This window comes from Sceloporus occidentalis, unplaced genomic scaffold, assembly GCF_023333645.1.
Source record: "Sceloporus occidentalis isolate IW3139 unplaced genomic scaffold, rSceOcc1.0.p SCAF_2, whole genome shotgun sequence".
Lineage (NCBI taxonomy): Eukaryota > Metazoa > Chordata > Lepidosauria > Squamata > Phrynosomatidae > Sceloporus > Sceloporus occidentalis.
In genome coordinates, this window is record NW_028316982.1 from 101,629,082 (window position 1) to 101,650,081 (window position 21,000).

Consider the following 21,000-nt stretch of genomic DNA (forward strand, 5'->3'; position numbering starts at 1 on the left):
CATTTAACAAGTGATCATCATTTAAACACAAAATGCATTATTACTTAAATTACACTCCACTTGAGTAGGTTTTTTTACTTTTCCACTGTTGAATAGAGTTGACAGCATATATAAATTTAAAACAGCATTTTTAAACTTTTAATATTTCAGTTTTAATATTTCAGATTTGAGTTAAACCTGAAGTTCACACAATCAATGTGAACACAACCTATGGCCCATTTAAACACCACAGACTGTATCTAACGTTTGAGGCCAAATGTTGTAAGCAGAATACAACTGGCTATAAAGATTTAGGAAATACTTTGCAGAAATAATCCAGTTTGAGACTACTTTAATTGCCCTGACCGAGTGCTAGGGAATCTTGGGAACTGCAGTTTGTAGTGGCACCAGAGCTCTCTGACAGAGAAGGCTAAATATCTCACAAAACTACAATTCCCAGCATTCCCTAGCATTGAGCCAGAACAGTTAAAGCGGTATCAAACTAGATTATTTGTGCAGTGTGTTTTGGGCCTAAGTTGTCTTATTCTACATCCTCACATTTGAACATATGTGACTTAACAGAAATTCAATGTTGTGTGTTTCAGTCTTGTAATACAAAATTTTATGTACTGGGAGATGAACTGTTGATTTATTAACTTATGTGCAAAGATTTGTTTAGCTGCAGTTTGTAGCATGAATCCAAACAATCTAAAATGTGCAGGGGAGAACAGAGGAACAGTAAACAGCAGTGTATATTTTTACTATCCGGCAGCAACTGCTGAGAGGGGAAAAGCAAGAAAGTACCAATTCCTTGGAATGAATCAAGGATTAAAATAGCTCCACACATTTAACATCAACCTAAATTTAACAGTTCTCCTTGATACTTCCAAAGTCACTATTCTCCAATTACATAGAAGATTGCCAGATTATATGCCCATTAAGACAAGATTTTATTTAGAATGATAGAAGCACTGATGTTTGAAATAAGACCTCCCCACCAATCACTGCCTAAATCTTTAAATTAGAGACATCTGCAACAGAATCCAATACCCACAGCATGTAAACCATGTAATCTACCATCTAGCTTCTTTTCCTTTTAAGAAGGTAGAACCATGGCTTAAAATTCCTACTTCTCAATCAGGTAGTCACACTCCATAACTCACAAATATCAACAGTGGACATGAGTTTTTGGTAAAACTTGCATTTTCTCCCTACTGCATTATGGATAGTTGTGATATGGAAAGAACTACAAAGAGAGAAAGGCCTGTTACAGACTGCCAAAATAAAGCTGCTTCGGGTCTCTTTGGAGGTATGCTATTTAAATGATGCATGGGTCCTAAGAGTCTGGAGTTCGCGTCAAAGCCACACTCCATTCCTAAGCACTGGAGTGCAGCTTTTGGTGCAGCTTCTGGATTCTTAGGATGCATGCATCATTTAAATAGCACACCTCCAAAGAGACCCGAAGCAGCTTTATTTTGGCAGTCTGTAACAAGCCATAGTTTCATCCAGGTATGCTTCAGTCACAAGTTCCCTTCAATTGGTTCCTTGAGTATTAGTTATTTTGGCAAGAACTTATCAAACCATTCTAGTAGCAATGTGCTGAACAGAATCTAAGAAAGTACATTAATCTGTTAACATGTATCCCAAATTTTACTCAGACTCATGACAAAGCATCACACAAACATCTCCTATCATAATGTAATCACAAAAAGTTGTAATTTAAATGCCCATCACCTGAAGTGTACAAACTGCTGAACATCAAGCCTTACCTCAACTGGTTCTACCTTTACTGGTGTGATAGTTTTTGCAGGCAGCAGAGTTTGGAGAGGCACGGATTTCACAGAAGAACAGAATCCAACCATCTGGCAAATAACCTGTGGTTGCTGAGGACATACAGAGCAGTTACACAAATTAGTTCCTGAAGACTGCAGGAAGAACATCTCTATCTTCAAATACCCCACTAAGATACATAAATATGAAAGGAACCAAAATGCCACAATCAGACAATGCTACTTATGTTTTCAGCTTGAGTTGACTAGTAAATCAATTACTTCTGACAACTCTATTGCTAATTCTACTGTATAGTAAAACTAGACACTTAAAACTCAAGAATAGGTTTCAGCAGCTTGGGGATTTCCCCCACAAAGTTGCATATTTTGGAACCAGAATGTATGGGAGTGCAGATAGAACAGTTCGGACTGCTTTTACAATAAATACAGTTGGCTCTTGGGAGTTCGCGGAGATCCATTCAGGACCACCCCCACCCCCGCAAGTTCCAAAAGTCATGCATATTCAAGCCCCATAGGCTTGAATGGGGCATGTGCATGTGGGACGCACACTCATTGGCATTAAAGCAGTCGTCCCTCCGCAGATTTTCAAGTCCACAGATCCCAAGTCCATGGACTTGGAGGGACAACTGCATTTAGTATTCCAGCATAACACATAGCTACAAAATAAGTAGAGTTTGTTTTTCCTGGATACCATTCCATGCCCTATTACAGTTGGCATGTAAAGGTTTTTGGCAGAGGGAGGCAATAGCAAGCTTCCCCTGATGCCAAACCTCTTAGTCAAGAAAACTCTATGATGGGGTTGCTATAAGTCAGGGTCACCATAAATTCACAGTCAACTTGAATGGCTACAACCTCCCCCCCCCCCCAAACTCTTCAGACTATATTCTCAGTTAGTAGTTCACGTTAAAAATTTCAAGAATCTCCAGCCCCATTATAACTGTAGAATAAAAATAAAATAAAAATTCTATCCAAACCAAACAGATATTTGCAATTGTAATTTAACAATTTGTAGATATTTCCTGAATTTAAAAGGAAAATTTGATACATATTCTAAACAGGTACCATTGTTTTTTTGTTGGTTTTTTTTTTTTTTTTTGGCATCTTCCAACTTCCTGAACTGCTAGACATTTTAAAAATATGCTTATGTCCTTGCTTATCCAATTCACTTTAAATCTTCTAAACTTTTATAAAGTACTTCACTGCTTGTCCTAACAACTCACTACTCCTTTGCAGCTATGCTTACCAGTTGCATCAACCATTTAAACACATCCCACACACTTTATATAGCAATAAGCCACGCACAAGTAGGAAAAGTATACAAATACTTTGCCATTTGAAACAGAAGGGATCCAGAGAACTTGGAACATGCCATATCCAGTACTAATACTAGAAACTGAAATGGAGATTCTGAACACCTGTACACACTTTCCAAGGTTTTACCAATATTAAATACACACATTCAATTTTCTTCTTGCTTAGAGCAAGATGAACATTACACTCAAAAGATAGTGAACTGGCTGACATGTCATTAAAAATGGCATTATAGGAGTGAGCCGCAGTAAACTTTGGGCTTGTATACTTCCTCCCTCTAAGCAACCTTAAATGACTGAACGCTTTTTGTTTAGTTTTTTACTATGTGGATTTTTGCATTATGATCCAATAGTAAATTCAATTAAGGATGAAGGTTTGGGGAAACAAACTACCTTCATAATTTACAGCTCGGAACTGGCTTGCTGAACAAACCACTGTTAAGATTAACTACCTTTTTGTCAGATTCAAACAAAACGAGGAGTGGTGATTAATTAAAAACTGCAGTGAAAGTTTCTTTGCACTCCACCAAGAAGAAAATATGTCAAGGAGAAGCATGCAAACCCAAGGATCACAGCAGCTTCTAACCATCATGGTCAGCCATGGCTTACAAAATGACCTATTAAATAGCAAATATATAACAAGCATTTGCTTACAAAAGACTATTGCAATGTTTGTGACAAATGCTATAAATAATCAACTCCTCCGCCTAAATTTTCTTACTAAAGAATAGCAGAAAAGTATTGGCATTTCCAAAGATCCTTAGAGGAAGAAGAGCACAGCCATTCCTTCCTCCTCTCTCTAGACAGACACATTATTTTCTTCCATTACAACGTAAAATCAGAATACAACATGCATTTTGTGTGCCAAGCTACTCCATTTCATGTAAGGCATATCACTTCAGCATGTTAAAGCAGTGTCCCATGACATCCTCATGCAATAGCAGATATACAAGAAAGAGGTTTAGCACAGTCGCTTGTTAGAACAGCAAAAGATTTCCTCTCTCCATTCCATCCTACTTCATCTTTTCTTCATTAATTGGAAACACTACAGCCACAGGTAATAAGAGAGCTAACACTGAACACATGCAACATTTATTGCCAACTAAACCATGACAGGCGCAAGGTCTTCAAGAATGTCTATTTGGAAAATCAGCAGCTGTTCCCAAGTCATGTTATGGGCATGCCAAAAACCCTCCTCACTGTTACCCTATAAGGCAGAATGTACAGGTTTCACAGGGTCCTCTGTGAGTTCATTTTAATTATCTGAGTTTCACAGAATTATCAAAATGGGAAGGTTATTTTGATGCATATCAATTAATATAAAATTTCAAATGGCATTTGGAAATAATCCTTTCCAAAACCACTAATGTCCCTTGAAACTGTCAAAGCTGAACTGGGTCATGTAACATCTACCAGCTAAGTTAGAAAGAGATTAAACTACAGTCTTTCAAGGTGAGGAGGGGGAAGCAAGGCACCACCACAAGCAAGCTTCTCACATACCTGTTCCTGCTGTTGACAGAATGGAGAGAAAGGAAGACAAGATAGTTAACAACAGGAAAACAATCAAGCAGCTGTATGGTGCACAAGAGATCTCATGAGCATTAAGTCTTGCATGAGGCCAAACAGAGATAATCATTTATCTTATATTAAGTTTAAACTGGGGGTTTATTTTTTCATTCCTAATAGATATAAACCACTGAAAGTAAGAAAGAAAAATTGTAGTGTAGAGGAGAACAGAAGACTCTATAGTACAGCTGGTATCATGAGTACAATTTGTTCTTGCCACCAGATGGAACTCCAACACCTATCATCTGAACCATGGCCCAAATAGAAGTGTTTACAGGTGGTTGGTATGCCCTTAAGAAAATTAACTTTAAAAAGCCAGGTCTCCTGGCACAAAGAACTTAAGTTAGTCTTCAATTAAACGTATTTAGAAATATTGTCAATTTTCAATTATTTTAGTTTAAGTAACTTCTTAAATGATAATCTGGAGGCACAGATCTTAAATCAGAGGGATCTCTTTAGAACAGGAATACTGAATGACAATTAATATCCATCTTACCATATGCATCATCATCTGAATAGCCAAATCTGAATACTGGGAGATGTAGGACTTGCACTATTAGAAGAAGGGGGAAAAAATCAAATGTACTAAATACTAAGTATATCACACTCCAGCAATATATATCTCATCATTTAAGCCTCTGTATTTTTCACTATTCTCAGAAGTAGTCAAGCGCCCTCTTTTATACTTTGCATTTTGAATTCATAAACCTTATTACAGTTATATATAACAACAGCAAATTTATTTACAGCACACGGCCAATACAAAAATAAAATACAATGATGGCCAAACATCCATATATACAGTCTTTCATCCAAAACGTTCAAGGTTCATGCATAGTTCCACTTGACAAAGCTGTTTTGAGGATGACTGTAGTGAGAGACAATTACTGTCCAGGGTCATCCATATTCATTATTCAGTGAGGATCTTATCCTTGTCTGACACTGACCATTCAAGCTGTCACACTTCCCAAATGTATTATAAATATAACAAAACTTATAATGTCACTTTAAAGTCACTGAGGAAACTGAGATTCTTTGGGCCTCATTGGCATTTTAGAAAGTGGCAAAGTGGCAACTTGTTACAAAATACTGAGAAACTGGCAGTTAAGCACCAACAAGCCTTTTTCTACCTTACTGTACCATACACTTTCACCAATAAAGATAACAATAAATCTGTTCAATTACCGTATCAACAAAGGCTGGGCCCAGGAGTTCACACTCCTCCATGGCATGGTCAATTAGAGAACTTACAAATGTTGCATTAGTTTTCACTGCTTCCTGAATGTCAGTTATTAGCTGAACACAGTCTTTACATACATCCCCACTTCCCTGCAAGAAAGAAAAAGCAAGCAATATCTTTGTAACTCTGTCTAATAACAAACACTTTTTTCTATACTGTATTCTTAACTGCCTTTATTTAGTACAATTATTATGATGAAAATTTCTGATATTTCACAGAACACAGCCCTGCAGCAACTTAATTTTGACAAGAAGTTTAACGAAATCTTTTCAAAGCAAATGACTTATTGACACCATGGTGCAAGTGAAGTGATATTCAGAATAACATCACTTTTTCCTCTTACAGTAGTGCCCTCTGTTTCTAAGACAAGGAATAGTCAGTGGTGGTTTGGCCAGTTCCTTCCTCAGAAATATAGCCAACAGCACCTGGTATTGGTTGGCACTCTCTCATCCAAATACTAACGAGGGCCAACCTTGCTTAGCTTCCAAGATGGGATCTGGCATTTTTTAGGATATTTAGGCACCACTGTTATTCAGAAGTACAATGATAAATTCTGCTCGTGCAGTTTAATGCTGTGCGTAAGAATACCAGAACAAGACAACATTTGAACAACAAATTGCAATGAAATACAGGGCTTCAAAAACCATACCATACGTAATTGATGTCTGATATAAGCAAAAGGTAAATTTAGTCTCAATTAACCTCACAAAATACTGTGTAACAGATTTAATTTTATTCCCATACACTCCAAACCAGTCTTCACTTTTCATTATGATTTTAGCACTGAACCTGCCTTAACTCTCTCCACTCTTCCTCTTTTTAGTTCAGTTGCACTGCTATCTACGTATTGCTTTCCCACCCCAAAAACAAAAGCTGCAGAGTTTCTGCATCAATTTACATCCATAAAGTACCAAGAATTTTCCCTAACCTATGTGAATCATAACTAAAGGGAAAGAAAAGGAGAATGCTGGAGTTCTGCATGAGCAACACCAGAAGATATTAACTCCAGCATGTTTTTTCACTTAATATCCTTGACTGCAGATGGTTCTCGAACTATACATAGGTGATGCACATGCTCATGTTCCAAGACATAAAACACTAACACACCTTTGTATTCTTCAGTAAACATACTCTGTGTTTTGGGAAAGAGCTCCTGAATTAGTAGTCATCCTATTGCCTCAAGTTTAACTGAATGCTTTTTCCTGGACTTCCAAGGAAGAGATAGGCCAAAAGTACCTCCGAAATGTTCTGATTACAAAACACATAATCCCTAGCCATCAAAGATAATGGGAACTGGAGTCTAATTTATTTATTTTTATTTTAAAGATTTATATTCCGCCTTTCTCCCACAACAGGATTCAAGGCAGGTCTAAAACATATGAAGAGATAGCTAACTTTGGTTAAAGGTTTTCTCTTGATAGATAAGGGCATCTCTTTTCTTTTAAATAACTAAATACTTCTGATGCACTCTGACAACCCTTCAGCATCAGACTAGTAAGGGGTGAAAAAAGCATGCCCCATGGGCCATATGAAGCTCCTGAGACACTCTTTTGCAGCTACAAAGCCTACCAAGAGACTCTCCCATTTTAAAGCCAAACAAAAAAATTAACAAAAAATTCCTGGGAACCAAAGTGATGCCCATTCATTTTTTACTGTGTCCAAAGCAGTTAGGGGAAGGAGGTGCCCATCCTTGGTCTTAATCCACTCAATCAACTTTCTTATTTTTTTAGAGGTATCTGAAACATATTTAGTTATTCTAGGCTCTCTAGGATTTTCACCTGCTTTTTAATAAGAACAATTTATACAATTAAGACTCATTTAGGGTTTTTAATTTTACACTATCCAGGTTAAACACACCAACTAAGGCTTTTTTTTAATTAATACAGAATTAGAGATGGAAGGGACCCCATAGGCCATCAGGTACAACTCCCTGTTCAATGCAGAATTTTCAGCTAGAGCATTTCCAGCATATGTTGGTGATAACTAATAAATACCAGTGTTTGCACACAGACAGCATGTATTGTATTACAGTTGTCCCTTGGTATCCATTGGGATTTGGTTCCAGGATACCCCATAGATACCAAAATCTGTGGATGTTCATTAAATGCAAAGGTGTAGTAAAATGATGTTCTTTTTATAAAATGGCAACTCAAGGTCGGTTTTCTGGAATTTATATTTTCTGAATATTTTCAAGCTGCGGATAGTTAAATCCATGGATAAATAGGAGCAACTATATTTCTGAATACAATGATGAGCTAATAAGTTTTGAGCAGTCTTCAAATGCAGTGGAACACTATACCTTATAGGTGTTGTCAGCAATGATGTGACCAAAGAATCCTATTTTATATATAATTATACTTTAACTCCTTAACACAACATTCTGTTAAAAGGTTTGCTATGCAAACTAACCCTTTCTTGTACAACCCGAACGCAGTTAAGATGCTACATTCTCACCTGAGATTTTTGCTTAGGTTTGTCTTGGGGGAAAAGGAGAAGTGGCACATTAGCCATGAAAGGAGATGCAAGTTCAGAGAAGTCCAGTTCAGGAATCTTGTTAGATTGAAGCTGCTTCTGCAGTTTTATTTCTGCCAGATGCTTCTGAAGGGACTGACACAATGTCAGTGCACTGCATACAACCTGAGGATCATCCTAAAGATTAAGAGACAATAGAGTGCTCATACATATTTCTCAAGAGCAGAGGAAGCATCGGCTAAAGAAAATTTGTCAGATTATCCAAAACTCAAAAATTTGACCTAGATACCTGCACAACCTTGTCTTCCTCATAACTACTATTTCCAAATCCAACCACCTTGATCTTCTTAAACCTGGCTATACAATATACAGTCACCCCTCCTAATGTGCAGATCTCAGATCCACGCCCTTGAATATATGCAGAGGGGCAACCTCCGCTATTTGCAATGGTGCAAATGGATCCCCGCAAAAACAGAGGTCCAGTGTAGTTAGGGGGAGCAGCTCTAAGAGCTCTGAAAGTTAGATTAAAAAAGTAAAAATATGCAAGACAGTTTAGCTTTTCCCAATTTATTCTGGTTACAAAATGAATTTTTCCTTGATACAGTATTCCTTCAATTTATTATGAATAGCCTACTTACAAGCTCCTCTTTGATCATGTCCAAAATGTTTGGCAAATACGCTTCCACCATATCCTTGCACTGAGAAACAAGGCCTGGATCAGGAAGAAACTCACAGACCTTAGTCATGTAGGCGTGTATTTCTTCCTAAGAAAGAAGACAGGGAGATTATAGTGCAGCCTCGGAAGTTTATGTTAACATAATATAACCCAATATCACTAAGCACAATGTTACTGATAAATTCTTGGATTCCCTACAGATAGTAATTACCAATGAAGAAATTGAGTATTTAAACCTGTGTCACAATAGGAATCCAAATTAGTTACCAAAATATTAAAACCAGTCAAAACTCTAGGAACTGATGGATATCCAGGATATTTTTATAACACTTTTTTTGAAGATCTAAGACCTAGTACAATACACTATTTCATGACAGTGAGATACATGGCGGCCACTGGCAACTAAAAAAACATAGGCAATTCCAAAGGAATGACAGCTCTGTTTTGGATTCGTAACATACCAACACTCTACCAAGGAGGAAAAACGAACATTGGTATTTACCAGTGAAATGGAGCAGTTTTTGTCCTTGATAAAGATGAAGAAACAAAGGCTCTGGGGAGTACAGTCACCCCTTCTTTTTCGCAGGGGACCCGTTCTGGAACCCCTCACAAAAACAGAATTTCACTTATAATCAAGCCCCATGGTTTGTGAATGAGTGGCTGCAGAACAGGCATTTAACCACTGCACCACCAGGTTTCATTTTAACATGTTCTGGCCAAATACAAATTGGAATCATTATCACGTTTTAGTCTTTGTTATTCCTGTTTAAGATATTTGGGAATATTACTTACTAAAGAGACAAAGCAACTGGCCCATAGAAATGATTCAGCAATTGTTTAATGGATCACCTTCACATTTCAGCAATAGAGAACTTTTAAACTTTCCTTATTAACAAGAAAGGCCACCATCATGTTACATGTGCCCTATAAATGTCTTTTTTTTGCTTCTGCTCTAAACTGCTCTGAACTACACTGGGGGAAAAGCAAGAAATGCTAGAAAACTTCGTAACAGAAAAACAAAAAGAAAATTTGTAAATAAAATTTGGTACAGCCCCAGTAAACTATGAGATTTGCTGTGTCTTAACATACAACAGTGGCATTACTGAGAGGTGCAGAATTATGGCTTGCACCTCAGAGGATGGGTAACATCCAGTCAAATCTTCCTCCCGCTCTGGGGATATGCATGCATGTCAGTGCAGCATGCAGCACAGACTCCTTCTCCACTACCTGGCTTTCTCCCTGAGGATGATGCTGGGCAGTGGAGGAGGAGCAGAGGCAAACACTTGTCCCTCAAGCCTTCTCCACTGCCCGGATTTCTCCCCGGGTTGGACGCTGGGCAATGGAGGAGGAGGAATGCTTCTTTGCTGCCTGGCTTTCTTCCAAAGGAGGATACCAAGCAATAGAGGAGGGAGAAGATTAAACACTCACCTCTTAAGATTTATTCACTGCCCAGCTTTCTCCCTGAGGAGGTCGAACAGAGGAGGACTGAATGGTTGCACTTCAAGCTTTCTTCACTGACTGGCATTCTCCCAAGAAGAAAACCAGGAAGAGGAAGAGGAGGGGCTAGTGTACCTCTTCCATCTTTTCCTGCTGCCTCACTTGCCTGGCCATCCCTCAGCTTCTGCACTCCTCAGTGGATGGCCAGGGATGTGAGGTAGTGGGAGGGGAGGCAGAGGAATTGGCCACCACCAGAAACCCTTACAAGCAGTAGCGTTACTAAAGGGTGCAGCCTGCATCAGATGAGACCCCAGAAGAGGGATGACTCCTGGTCAGGACTTCTTCCTGCATCCCTCACTGCTGTGGTGCACGGTGGCAACAGATAGGGCTTAGCTTCCCCCCCCCCCTCACTGTCCCTGTTCTGTTCTACTCATGTGTAGAGCGGCTTAGCAGCGAGGTGAGTGGAATGCCCTTTTGGCCCCTGCCCCCAGAAGCACTCCCATACCAGGTGACACTCAGGCAGGGACACCACTGATGTACAGTACTATATTAAAATAATTAAATGGATAAGGAAGAGAGACTACTACATCTATGTATGAAACAAACATCAGATTAGATAAACCTTTCTTGCCAAGGAACTGCTAGAAATCCTTTTTGACTAAAGCTCTGTTTCAAGGCTGGAAAACCTGGGTCAAGGTTTTTACTCTAACCCCTCTCCTTTGTGTAATAATTACCAAAGTAAGCCGTTCTAATTTTGCCCACCAATAAAGAAGTATTTTTGTACTACCGATACTTACCCATCTGTAATACAGTGCAAATTTTAGTTTAAGAGAATTTTATTATCATTTTATCTATGTTAATTTACACAAACTATTTACAGATCTCAACACAGGTACTTATACTTCAGAAACCCATGCTTTAAACATTTATAATAAAATTTGCTGAACAGGGAATATGTCAGCATGGAGTAAAAATTGTTGCATTTATTTTCCTGCATTTTGTCTGTCAGACTTGACACAATGGACACCTCCAAGAAAAGCACCGCCTTACCTCTGTGGCATTGTCCTTCAAGACCTTTCCAGCTACAGTTACGATTTCTTTACACAAGTCACAAGGAATGCTTTTCTGAGAAGAAAAGAAATGCTTGATCAATTTTAAAAAGTACAAAATATTACTTCCTAAAAAAATAGTTGTGCTATTCTTCCCCAAAACATCATAGGTAAGTGCAATAAACTAGATGTCCTCTTATAAGGTATAGAAGTGGGAAAACAGCATTGCCGGAAGTTTAGAGGATGTACAATGAAGACTCAGAGGTGTGAAGAATACAGCCAGCCAGCTGGCAAGGGAACCTGTAAGAGAGGTTGTTCTTGGTGATACAAGGACAAATCTTAAAACTAGTTCCAAATGTCATTCTTAGCTTTAACTAGAAACTTTCCAATAGTCAGTTATTTCACAAAGGGAGGACAAAATAATTGGTGTGGGATAATTTAAGTTTCCTAAGGCTTCAGCCCTTGTCAAGTAAACAAAAATATTTAAATATCAAAAATGTCAAAGCCAAACTTATCAGTGTATAGCTTTAAATTAACAGAGTAGTAGAAATGTGCCTTTTTCTAATTGTGCTTCCCTAAGAACTGAGACTGACTTTAAAACTTAAAAACAAAAGTTTACTAATGGGTTTAATCTATATAAAAGCTATATTCTAACCTAGCTAGTGAATAGTTACGGTAAAAAGCTAAATTTAATATTTAAAGGGGGACCTAAATCACATGGTTAGTGTGAATGAGAGAGAGAAAGATGAGTTTGCATGCAGGAAGTCCCTATCTATCTAAGGAGGGGGAAAGAGAATGCAAAAATCTTCCAACAATTAGCACTTAAGACAAGATAACTCTTCTGAAAATCATACTTCAGCAATCTAATTTTATAGCTTTATATAAACTTTTAAGATAGGTGATTTAAAAGTCTTTCAAAACGAAGTACTTAAATATTTTAAGAACAAAAAAACTGTTCCTAAATATTTCCTAAAAATATTTCCTGTTCCTAAACATAGTTCAGAACTATGAGCTATAAAGTATGTATATCTACCACAAAAACTGTTCACTGTTCACATCCATTTTACAGTCAGTTCAACTTACCACTGTGGGCTTGTTCCAGACAGTCTGCCGACAATGTTTAATTGCCTTGCAATGAGATGCAGCCTGCAAGTTCCGACACCAGACCTCAGGACCTTTTGTGCAATCATTCTGCAGTAGGAGGGGACTTGACAAGGCTGCCAGGGTAAAAGTTAATTTGAAAAGTTACTTTAAAATTTCAGCATTTCAAAAGGCCTAACATATATATAAAGTTTGTCAAAATCTGGGAAATGGAAATAATCCCTTCATTCAGCAGGATTTAGAATAAAATGTTCATCTAATTGTCAAAGTACTTTGAACCACGAACATCTGCAACTGCCTAAAATGTTTTTCTTGTCTGCCATCTTCTCAGCTCAGATGCATTAGAATAAGAAAAGCTGGAGTTACTATAAACACTTTACTACAGAGTGCTTGCCATCAACCAATTAGGAAATATTAGATCATCTGTTTCATGTTACCATAGAGGAAACCAAACTCAAATATATAATGGAACAAGCAGAATACTGCAGAGGAAAGGTGCTGCTAATTAGATATGTTAGAGGAAGCAACATTTATACTTCCCATGCCAACTCAAGCAGTTCTACAGACTCTTATGAAACTTTACAGTAGTGGTGTATAATGAATATTACTGTAGCCAATTCATGCTGCTTTCAGTCTCGTACATCCAAGATTCAAACTGCACTTTCATTTTCTTGTTTACTTAGCTAGCATACTAAAACTTAAAGGAGGAATATTTTCAACTGTGGAAAACAGAGATTAATTTCAAATACATAGCCCAGGCTGGTAGACTGTCAAGCGCAAACTAAGGCACTGCCATTACAACGTGGAAAATTTTGGTGAATAATGAACATTCAAAGTGCAGATAATCACAAGATGTTTATGACCCTCAAGTATGTCATATACCCATCCTTGAATGTCACAAGGTCGTTTGAAAAATGCATCTGACAAAGTTATCAGCCCCTAGCTAAGTGAAACTCTAAGCTCTTTCTAACTGCTTCAGGGCTACAAAAATACAGTTGGTCCTTCAGATTGGTGGGGGTTCTGTTGTAGGACACCAACCAGATGTCAAAAAACATGATTGATCAACACCCTTTATTATTAAATAGTGACAATCCAAACATGCTCGCTTCAGAAAGTCTGCATTCATGTCACTGCTATGTAATAATATGGGGTGTGACAATCTGAGGATGATCAAATTCACAGATCTGAAGCTGTTAACAAGAGGCAAATGTAAGTGAATAACTTCACAAAATGAAATTTTATATTACATCATTATATGACTATATACTGTTCTATCAGATTCAGTAAAACCTCTTTATGTTCTTGATCCCACACCCTCCAAAACAGACAAATGAAGCCAGTGTGTTAACCATCTACTTAATGATAACCATGTAACTGAGGAGAACCGAGATCAGTGTGTGTGTGCTATTCTTATAATTCTTTCCTAGACTATGGCTAAAATGACCACTGAGAAGGGTGCTGATCATCTTGTAAAACGAATGCAAGTTCCAAATTTCATAGAAATGCTTGAGCTCAAAAATATATGCCATAGTCCTGAATGGAGCACCAGCAGAAGTTTCTTGCCACTCCTTTTGGCGCCAGCTTTGGGCTGCCTTAGGCAGCCTCAGAACAACTTTGAGGCAGCTTAAAAGCATGTGTCGTTTGAACACCACACCTCCAAAGCACCCGGAAGGCACTTTATTTGGCCCATGTGTTTCAGGCCATAGTAAATAACACATAAAGTTTGTTCTAATTCTATAAGACAAATTATTACACAGTCTACCTGAGTCTGTAAATACAGTGCGCCCATGCCATATGTGACACGGAGGGAAAAACCAATGGCGTGCAGGCTCACGGTGCACACACCCCATTATTTTCAATGGGGCGCAAGCATACACATTTTTTCCCTTACGCAGGGGGGTCCGGAACAGATCCCCCGGTAACGGAAGGGTCCATTGTACAAAATGCATGGGGGAAACCTGGCTACTTTTTAGCCAAGGTAATAATCACCTTGTGGAGGTTGAGATTGAGATTGCTGTTCCACTTTCAGATGTTTCAATACACAATATATAATAACTGACTAGAACTGAACTGAAACATAAGTTAAGCTTATAGTTACAAGCAGGCTTGTCTAAGAACATAGCACAATGCATCCATTTTTGTATCAGCTTTTACATGCTGGTTCTAGCCCTGATCTTAATTCCAGATAATACTCCAAATAGAATTATGACAGTGAATGGAGCCAGAGTTTTATTTGTGAGGGCTAGAAACAGGAAGATAAATTCCTGTTTTGTGCTGATTAACATTGTTGTTTCACCTGTTCCAGGGTGAACCAAACAGGAAGAGTAGGATATAAGCCAAGGAATTCGCTCACATAACAGCTTCTGCTCTCCAGTCATAATCCAATGCTCAAACTATTATGGTTACTGGAGGACTCAAAATGGTTTATGTGGTCAGGTATGCAATCCTTGCAGGACAAATCAATTTCCCTATCAAAAATCACCAAGTGATACATGTCTACATATTTTTGGAAAGTATTTGGCCAAAATCAAGTACAGCTGTCCTTAATTCCTTTCTCTTAATTCATCTGTCAGTTAATGGTGTCCCAGGGCAGCTGAAAGTATTTTTCACTCTAGAATCCTTGAGGGTCCCATGGCTTCAGATACAGCTCTAATATTACAATGCACAAAGCTAAGCCATTTCTGTGTGAAAGTGTGACTAAAAGTAGAAAAATGTTCCTTTCTCTTGACTCCAGTGCTTTTACTTCTGCCAAAGCACTATGCAAAAGGCATGTGAAGAATGTTATTGCAATGATGACAGCAGCAGATCGTTAGAAGATATAATACAATAGGCCAATGAGGTGGACAAATGGCAGGTAGGTATTGAATAAGCAAGCAGGTAAGGAGGTAGCCCTATCCCAGAAGATTGCAATTGAGCTATGACAAGAACATTCAAATTGAATGTTTTTGGTTCCATAGAGTTCTAAAGGTATTAACAGGAGTCCATCAGATATAGGTACAACTAAAATGTCAGGTGTCCATCAAATTCCAGGGCAAGTGAAATGTAAAAGCAGTGGATTTCTATATTCCCCAAATCCCCAAAACACAAGATTATATAATCTGCTTTAAGTGATCAATTACCATGCTCTGCAGCACTTTTATTTTTCCTCCTCTCTCCTCTTAATATATTTTTCCAGTTCCTAAATCCTATATGTCATTTGCACATGCTCAGAATGCCTCCTGGAGATCCAGCAGCACTATCCTGGCAGAATTAATCTCAGATGCTCTCTGAGCATGTGTAAAAAAAGAGGGGGACAGAGGAGAGTATAATAGAAGGAGAAATAAAGAGATGTCTACTTTTGGATACAGGAAACATTTGTTCTGCACTTTTCTGTTGAAGAACTTGCCTCCTTTCACGTAAGGATAGCATTTCTCCCAACTAAGGATCATGGTGTTGTGAAGTCTGTCTTAATTGTTGTTGTGTGCCCCAGTTCACTTTGCTTAAGCAATTTAATTATGTACAATTCATTGCAGAGTGCATATTATCTCCTGCCTTTGGCTTCTGGTGCTGCCAGGTTTCGCTTCTGTAGTGGCTGGAGGGGGAACATAGGTCACACACATTTTCTCCAAACATAATACAGAACTGAGTGTGAGGACACCATAGCTTTCCTAAATCAAAACAGGCAACTCTTTCATTTTACTGTATTTCTACCCAAGTGCTAATGGGTGTTGTAATGTCCTCTGGCTGATTTGAAGACAAAAAAAAAGATAGGTGACATAGTTCCTTCCCCTTGCCTCACTCATTCTGCCTTCCACCTCACCAGCTGTGATAGATATGAGCTGCCCCAACCATATGTCTGTCCTGGTTTCAGACAATACTGGAAGCAAGTGCAAGAAAAGATATATTCTGACTCTTACATTATCTGTGCAGAATCAGCTGTTTTAATAGATGACTAACTAATCAAATAAGCTTAAGACTCAGCTATGCGTTGTGGAAATCATATCCATGCTCTTCTAATTTTTACGAGTGAGACAATTAAACTAGTTTGCTTTGCAGAAACAGAAGTAAATCTACAGAACAAATTCTGCTTATACAGAAGTCTTCTTCGGACATGCATGTTGCAGAATGTGATTATACAGAAATCTACTTGATCCAAAGCCACTACAATGTATTTCATTTACACCAGGCCACATTCGCCTGATCTAGTAGGTTGTGTCTTTGTGTGTTTAAAACACGACTAAGGTGCTACTATGAAGAGTAACCAAGTTGAGACTGCATTTAACTTCAGAACAACTTCACATTTAGAATAGCTGCTTGTAGGGGCAAGGCTTGAAGGTCCAAGGGACCCACCAGGGAAATAGTTTATTTACAGTGTGAAGTAACCTCTCTCTGGTTTCAAACAAAGCTAGGAAAGTATGTGTTCTGCTGCTTCTCCCATTGTGCCTGCTTCCTTTTCCTAATTCCTGCACCAACTCCAATTTCATGACCTAGAAATGCTTCACTTTTGCAAGATGGAAGCAGGATTTCCAAGATATATTCAAGCAAAGCAATTTAACTTGGTGTCTAAAGACTCTATTCTTAGTATCTGTCACAAGAAAAACTACTGACAGAGACAACCTAGATTGCTCTTTCATAATCAACTTAAAATGCAAATAGCAATAGGCATCATTTGCAAATATTCATGAAGGTTATTCATCCAAGTAAAGTTTCACAATGAACTATGGTTGCATATCTCATAAGAATGCAGACCTTCAAGGAACAAGTTATATGTCATGATTTTCACTGCAACATAATTGTTACAATTTGTAAATCAGAACATAGCTTTTCACGCGTTTCTGCAGTGCTTTGAGAAACAATGCTTTGAAACACTGCTCATTAAGATGCAAGGCAAACGCCCGAACTACTTAGAAGTGACAGTTTCACTTTTCTAGAATCTATAACAGTATCCTCATTTTTTGTTCTACTCTGGCAAAAAGGGTCTTTTCTGAATCATAAGACTAAACTGCAGGAATTTTACAAACATTTTCCATACTTTTAAATATTCTACAACAACTAGGTTCCTTGATGTCTCCATATCAGAGGAATTAAAACTCAAACCATTGCTTCTTATCCTAGAGCCACTTACACAACCTTTGTATTCTTTACAAAGTGACCATAGTTGAGAGATGAAAGAACACCACAGATCTTAAGATTAGCAATTTAGGGAAATATTTGTTTTGGCCTGCAATCTTATACTGATGTGCTATGAATTCAGCAAGACCAATTTAAGAGTGGAAATGTCTAGTATTTGATTATTAGTCTGATAAATTAGTGACAGCCCACACAAATTAATTATTTATTTAATGGTACTTATACCCCACCCTTCAGCCTTAAAGGCTATCAGAGCAGCTTACAATTATTATTTTTAATTAGACAATTTCCTGTTTAATTTTTAATTAGACAGTTCCCAGGCTTACAATCTAAAATCAAGAAACTTGGGGTTTGCACATGTCTATATCCTGGCAGTTCATTTTTGCAAAACAAGAAATGAGATAAGCCCCCGACTTCCCCCCATCCCAGGGTCACCAATAGACCATGACTGCTTAATACATTGTGCAAACACATTTATGGCCTAGCACTGCTGATAGTTCTTAGGGATTATATTACTTGTTGCACAAGGTTTTCTTCCCATCTAGGTTTTTGTTGGGCAGCTTTTTACCCACTGGCAACGCAAGGCTGTAGAAGAATCAACTACTGCCTCCACCCTTTCTCAGGCCATGCTTCTGCGTTTCATAACATGTACTGCAACTGGAACCGAACGCTGTGTTTCTGAGGAAGCCTTTACTGCAAGCATTTCAGTAGTGCAAGCAAGGCTTCTTGCTTCCTTTTTGCACTACATTTTGATACCAAAATATGGAGAATCATTGTATCTCTACAATGAAGCGAACGGGGAGCTGGTGGCTCGTTTTTGTCTCGTCCCACAGACTGAACGAGCGGTCTCAAACTGGATTATTTCTGCAGTGTGTTTTGGAGCTATGATAAATAAAGGGAAATTCCATAAATGAGGCAATGCAGAGCAAAGTGGACTGGTTCCTGTGTCACCAAGATGCCCCCCAGTTTCCATGGAGAACAGCTGCAGCCAGCAGGGAGAAACAGGAAATTACTGTCGCTGGAAAACAAATTCCCCCCCCCTCCAATATACACACACACCAGATACCCTGAAAAGCACCAAGTTAGTATGGCTAGATACAAAAGAGAATAACTGTCATGTTCTTCTCTTTTCTTTTCTTGGTCTGGCCATCTTGCACTCAGACCCAGATGCTGAGAACCAAGGAAGGAGAAGGGAATCCTGATAGTGGTTCTCAAACGGTGGGGAGGGACCCCTGGAAGTGATGGTGATGCGAGACTTGGAGGCCTTGATCCTTCCTCCTCCTCCCACATTTTAACGGGTAAAAGTGACACACACATTCAGTTAAGTATTGAACGTACTTAAATAAAACTGTTCTCATTTGAATGATGTTATTTCCTTGCTAAATGCAAAGGTACATGAATGTGTATGAATGTGTATGAATGTGCATGGAATATCCAATGCACATGCAAATGAATGTAAGCACATTAAATAAATTAAACGCTTTTAGTTGTATAATACATAGAGGTGTGTGTGTCTGTATATAGATGTAAAGGGGAGGGGCCCAATGGTAAAAAAAATATGAGAATCACTGCTCAACTAAATACCATTTCACTCACAGGCTGGTCCCCAACCAAATTAATGTCCTCCTCTTGTCAATTTTGCATTGATCTTATGTCGTCTACGCAAGTAACTTGCATTTTCTAAGCCTTGGCCCCTGATCTTCCAAGAATATTTATACAGCCATAAAAACATGAAACGCTATTCACTGTTTTCTAGGTGCTTGGAGGGTAGGAAGCAAGCAGTGGGTTCAAATGGCAGCCTAGACATGTGTGTCTGTTGAGGGGGGAGCATCACGGCTACGCCCCGCAACTAGTAAACAAAAATGTCGCCAAAGCCATGGCTGCGCAAAGGCCTGAGATTTAGCACCAGAGACCCTGGGCAAGCCACACTCTCTCAGCCTCAAGGGAAGAAGGCCATGGCAAACCTCCTCTGAACAAATCTTGCCAAGAAAACCCCTTGATAGGGTTGCCATAGGTCAGAAAGGACTGGAAGGTGGCTGAAGAAGAGACCCCTCAAAAACCCCACTACAGGGTGGCCATATGTCGGAAAGGGCTGGAAGACACACAAGAAGCCCTAACAGTGGGTGAAAAAGAGATTATTGTTATTATTATTATTATTATTTTCTTATATCCTGCCTTTCTCCCAATATAGGGACTCAAGGAGGCGAAGAGCAGGTTTAAATCAATACAATTTTAAAAACCGTACATTAAAATATGCAAACATTAAATTTTAAAACTAATTCCTTCATCATCACACTAATTGTGTAATAGGTAATAATCATAATGGCATAATAAGTGGGTGAAGAGACCCCCCCAATATTAATAATGGAGTAAATGGACAAAGTAAACACCCCCAATAATAACAATGTAGTAATAAGTGGGTGAAGAGACCAAATGACCAAGAATAAAAAGAGAAACGTAGGCTGCATCCACACTGGAGGGATAACCCGGTTTGGCACCACTTTAACTCTTTGTTTGGCTCATAGCTATGGAATTCTGGGAGTTGGAGTTTGTTGTGGGGTCCAGAGCGGAGCAGAGCTCCGCTCTGGACTCCACAACAAACTCCAACTCCCAGAATTCCATAGCAAACATCCAGACAAAGAGTTAAAGCGGTGCCAAATCGGGTTATCCCTCCAGTGTGGATGCAGCCTGGGAAGTAGGGAGGGAAGCAGGGCGCGGCCAGTCTTCCTTACCCGCCGCCGCCACCGCGGAGAGGAGAACCAAACTAGAGAAGCACCGCACCATCTTTCCCCTCGGGCTGCTCCTTCTGCAATGCGGTCGCGTCACCTGATCCGCCGCCTATATCGCCCTAGTACACTCCGCGGGCCAAGTTGCTACTGCGCCTGCGCGAAGAGCCAACCGGTCGCCCTCAACTCCTCCCTCCCTCCCTTATGTTTTTTTTCCTTGCTGCCGCGCAAACTCAGTGCGGTAAGGAAAAAAGTCCCTCGAGGGACTTGCCGCTGTGCGCATGCGTCCCTGGACAACAATAATATTTGCCCACCCGCAATATAAGCCCCACCCCCCTCAGAGAGGTCTGCTGACACTGATTCACTTAAAGGCGGGGCCAAGAGACGGTTGGGTCACGAGGGAGGGAGGGGGCGGGGTCTTAATGGACAAAAAGCAAAGTCATGGGGGAGTGGGGGGGGCAGGGTTCCTCAGTCAGGAGGAACTGGCAGCCATTTTTTTATATACATAACGAATAAGAAAAGTAAACAAAGTGCATTCCTGTGAC

The 21,000-nt window shown here is 39.1% G+C and overlaps 1 protein-coding gene across 1 annotated transcript in view; it reads right to left on the bottom strand.

Annotated features, from left to right (window-relative positions):
• Positions 1-20,605, bottom strand: part of LOC149318780 (prosaposin-like) — a 29,213-nt gene extending 8,608 nt beyond the window's left edge. Inside the window, exons 1-8 of the mRNA XM_089510445.1 lie at positions 20,462-20,605; positions 12,603-12,736; positions 11,521-11,595; positions 8,996-9,121; positions 8,340-8,534; positions 5,831-5,974; positions 5,142-5,198; positions 1,749-1,862 (exon numbers count right to left, since the gene is read on the bottom strand). Coding sequence (XP_089366571.1) covers positions 1,749-1,862; positions 5,142-5,198; positions 5,831-5,974; positions 8,340-8,534; positions 8,996-9,121; positions 11,521-11,595; positions 12,603-12,736; positions 20,462-20,513 — 897 coding nt within the window. The 5' untranslated portion in view covers positions 20,514-20,605. The remainder of the gene's footprint in view (positions 1-1,748; positions 1,863-5,141; positions 5,199-5,830; positions 5,975-8,339; positions 8,535-8,995; positions 9,122-11,520; positions 11,596-12,602; positions 12,737-20,461) is intronic.
• Positions 20,606-21,000: the final 395 nt, after the last annotated feature.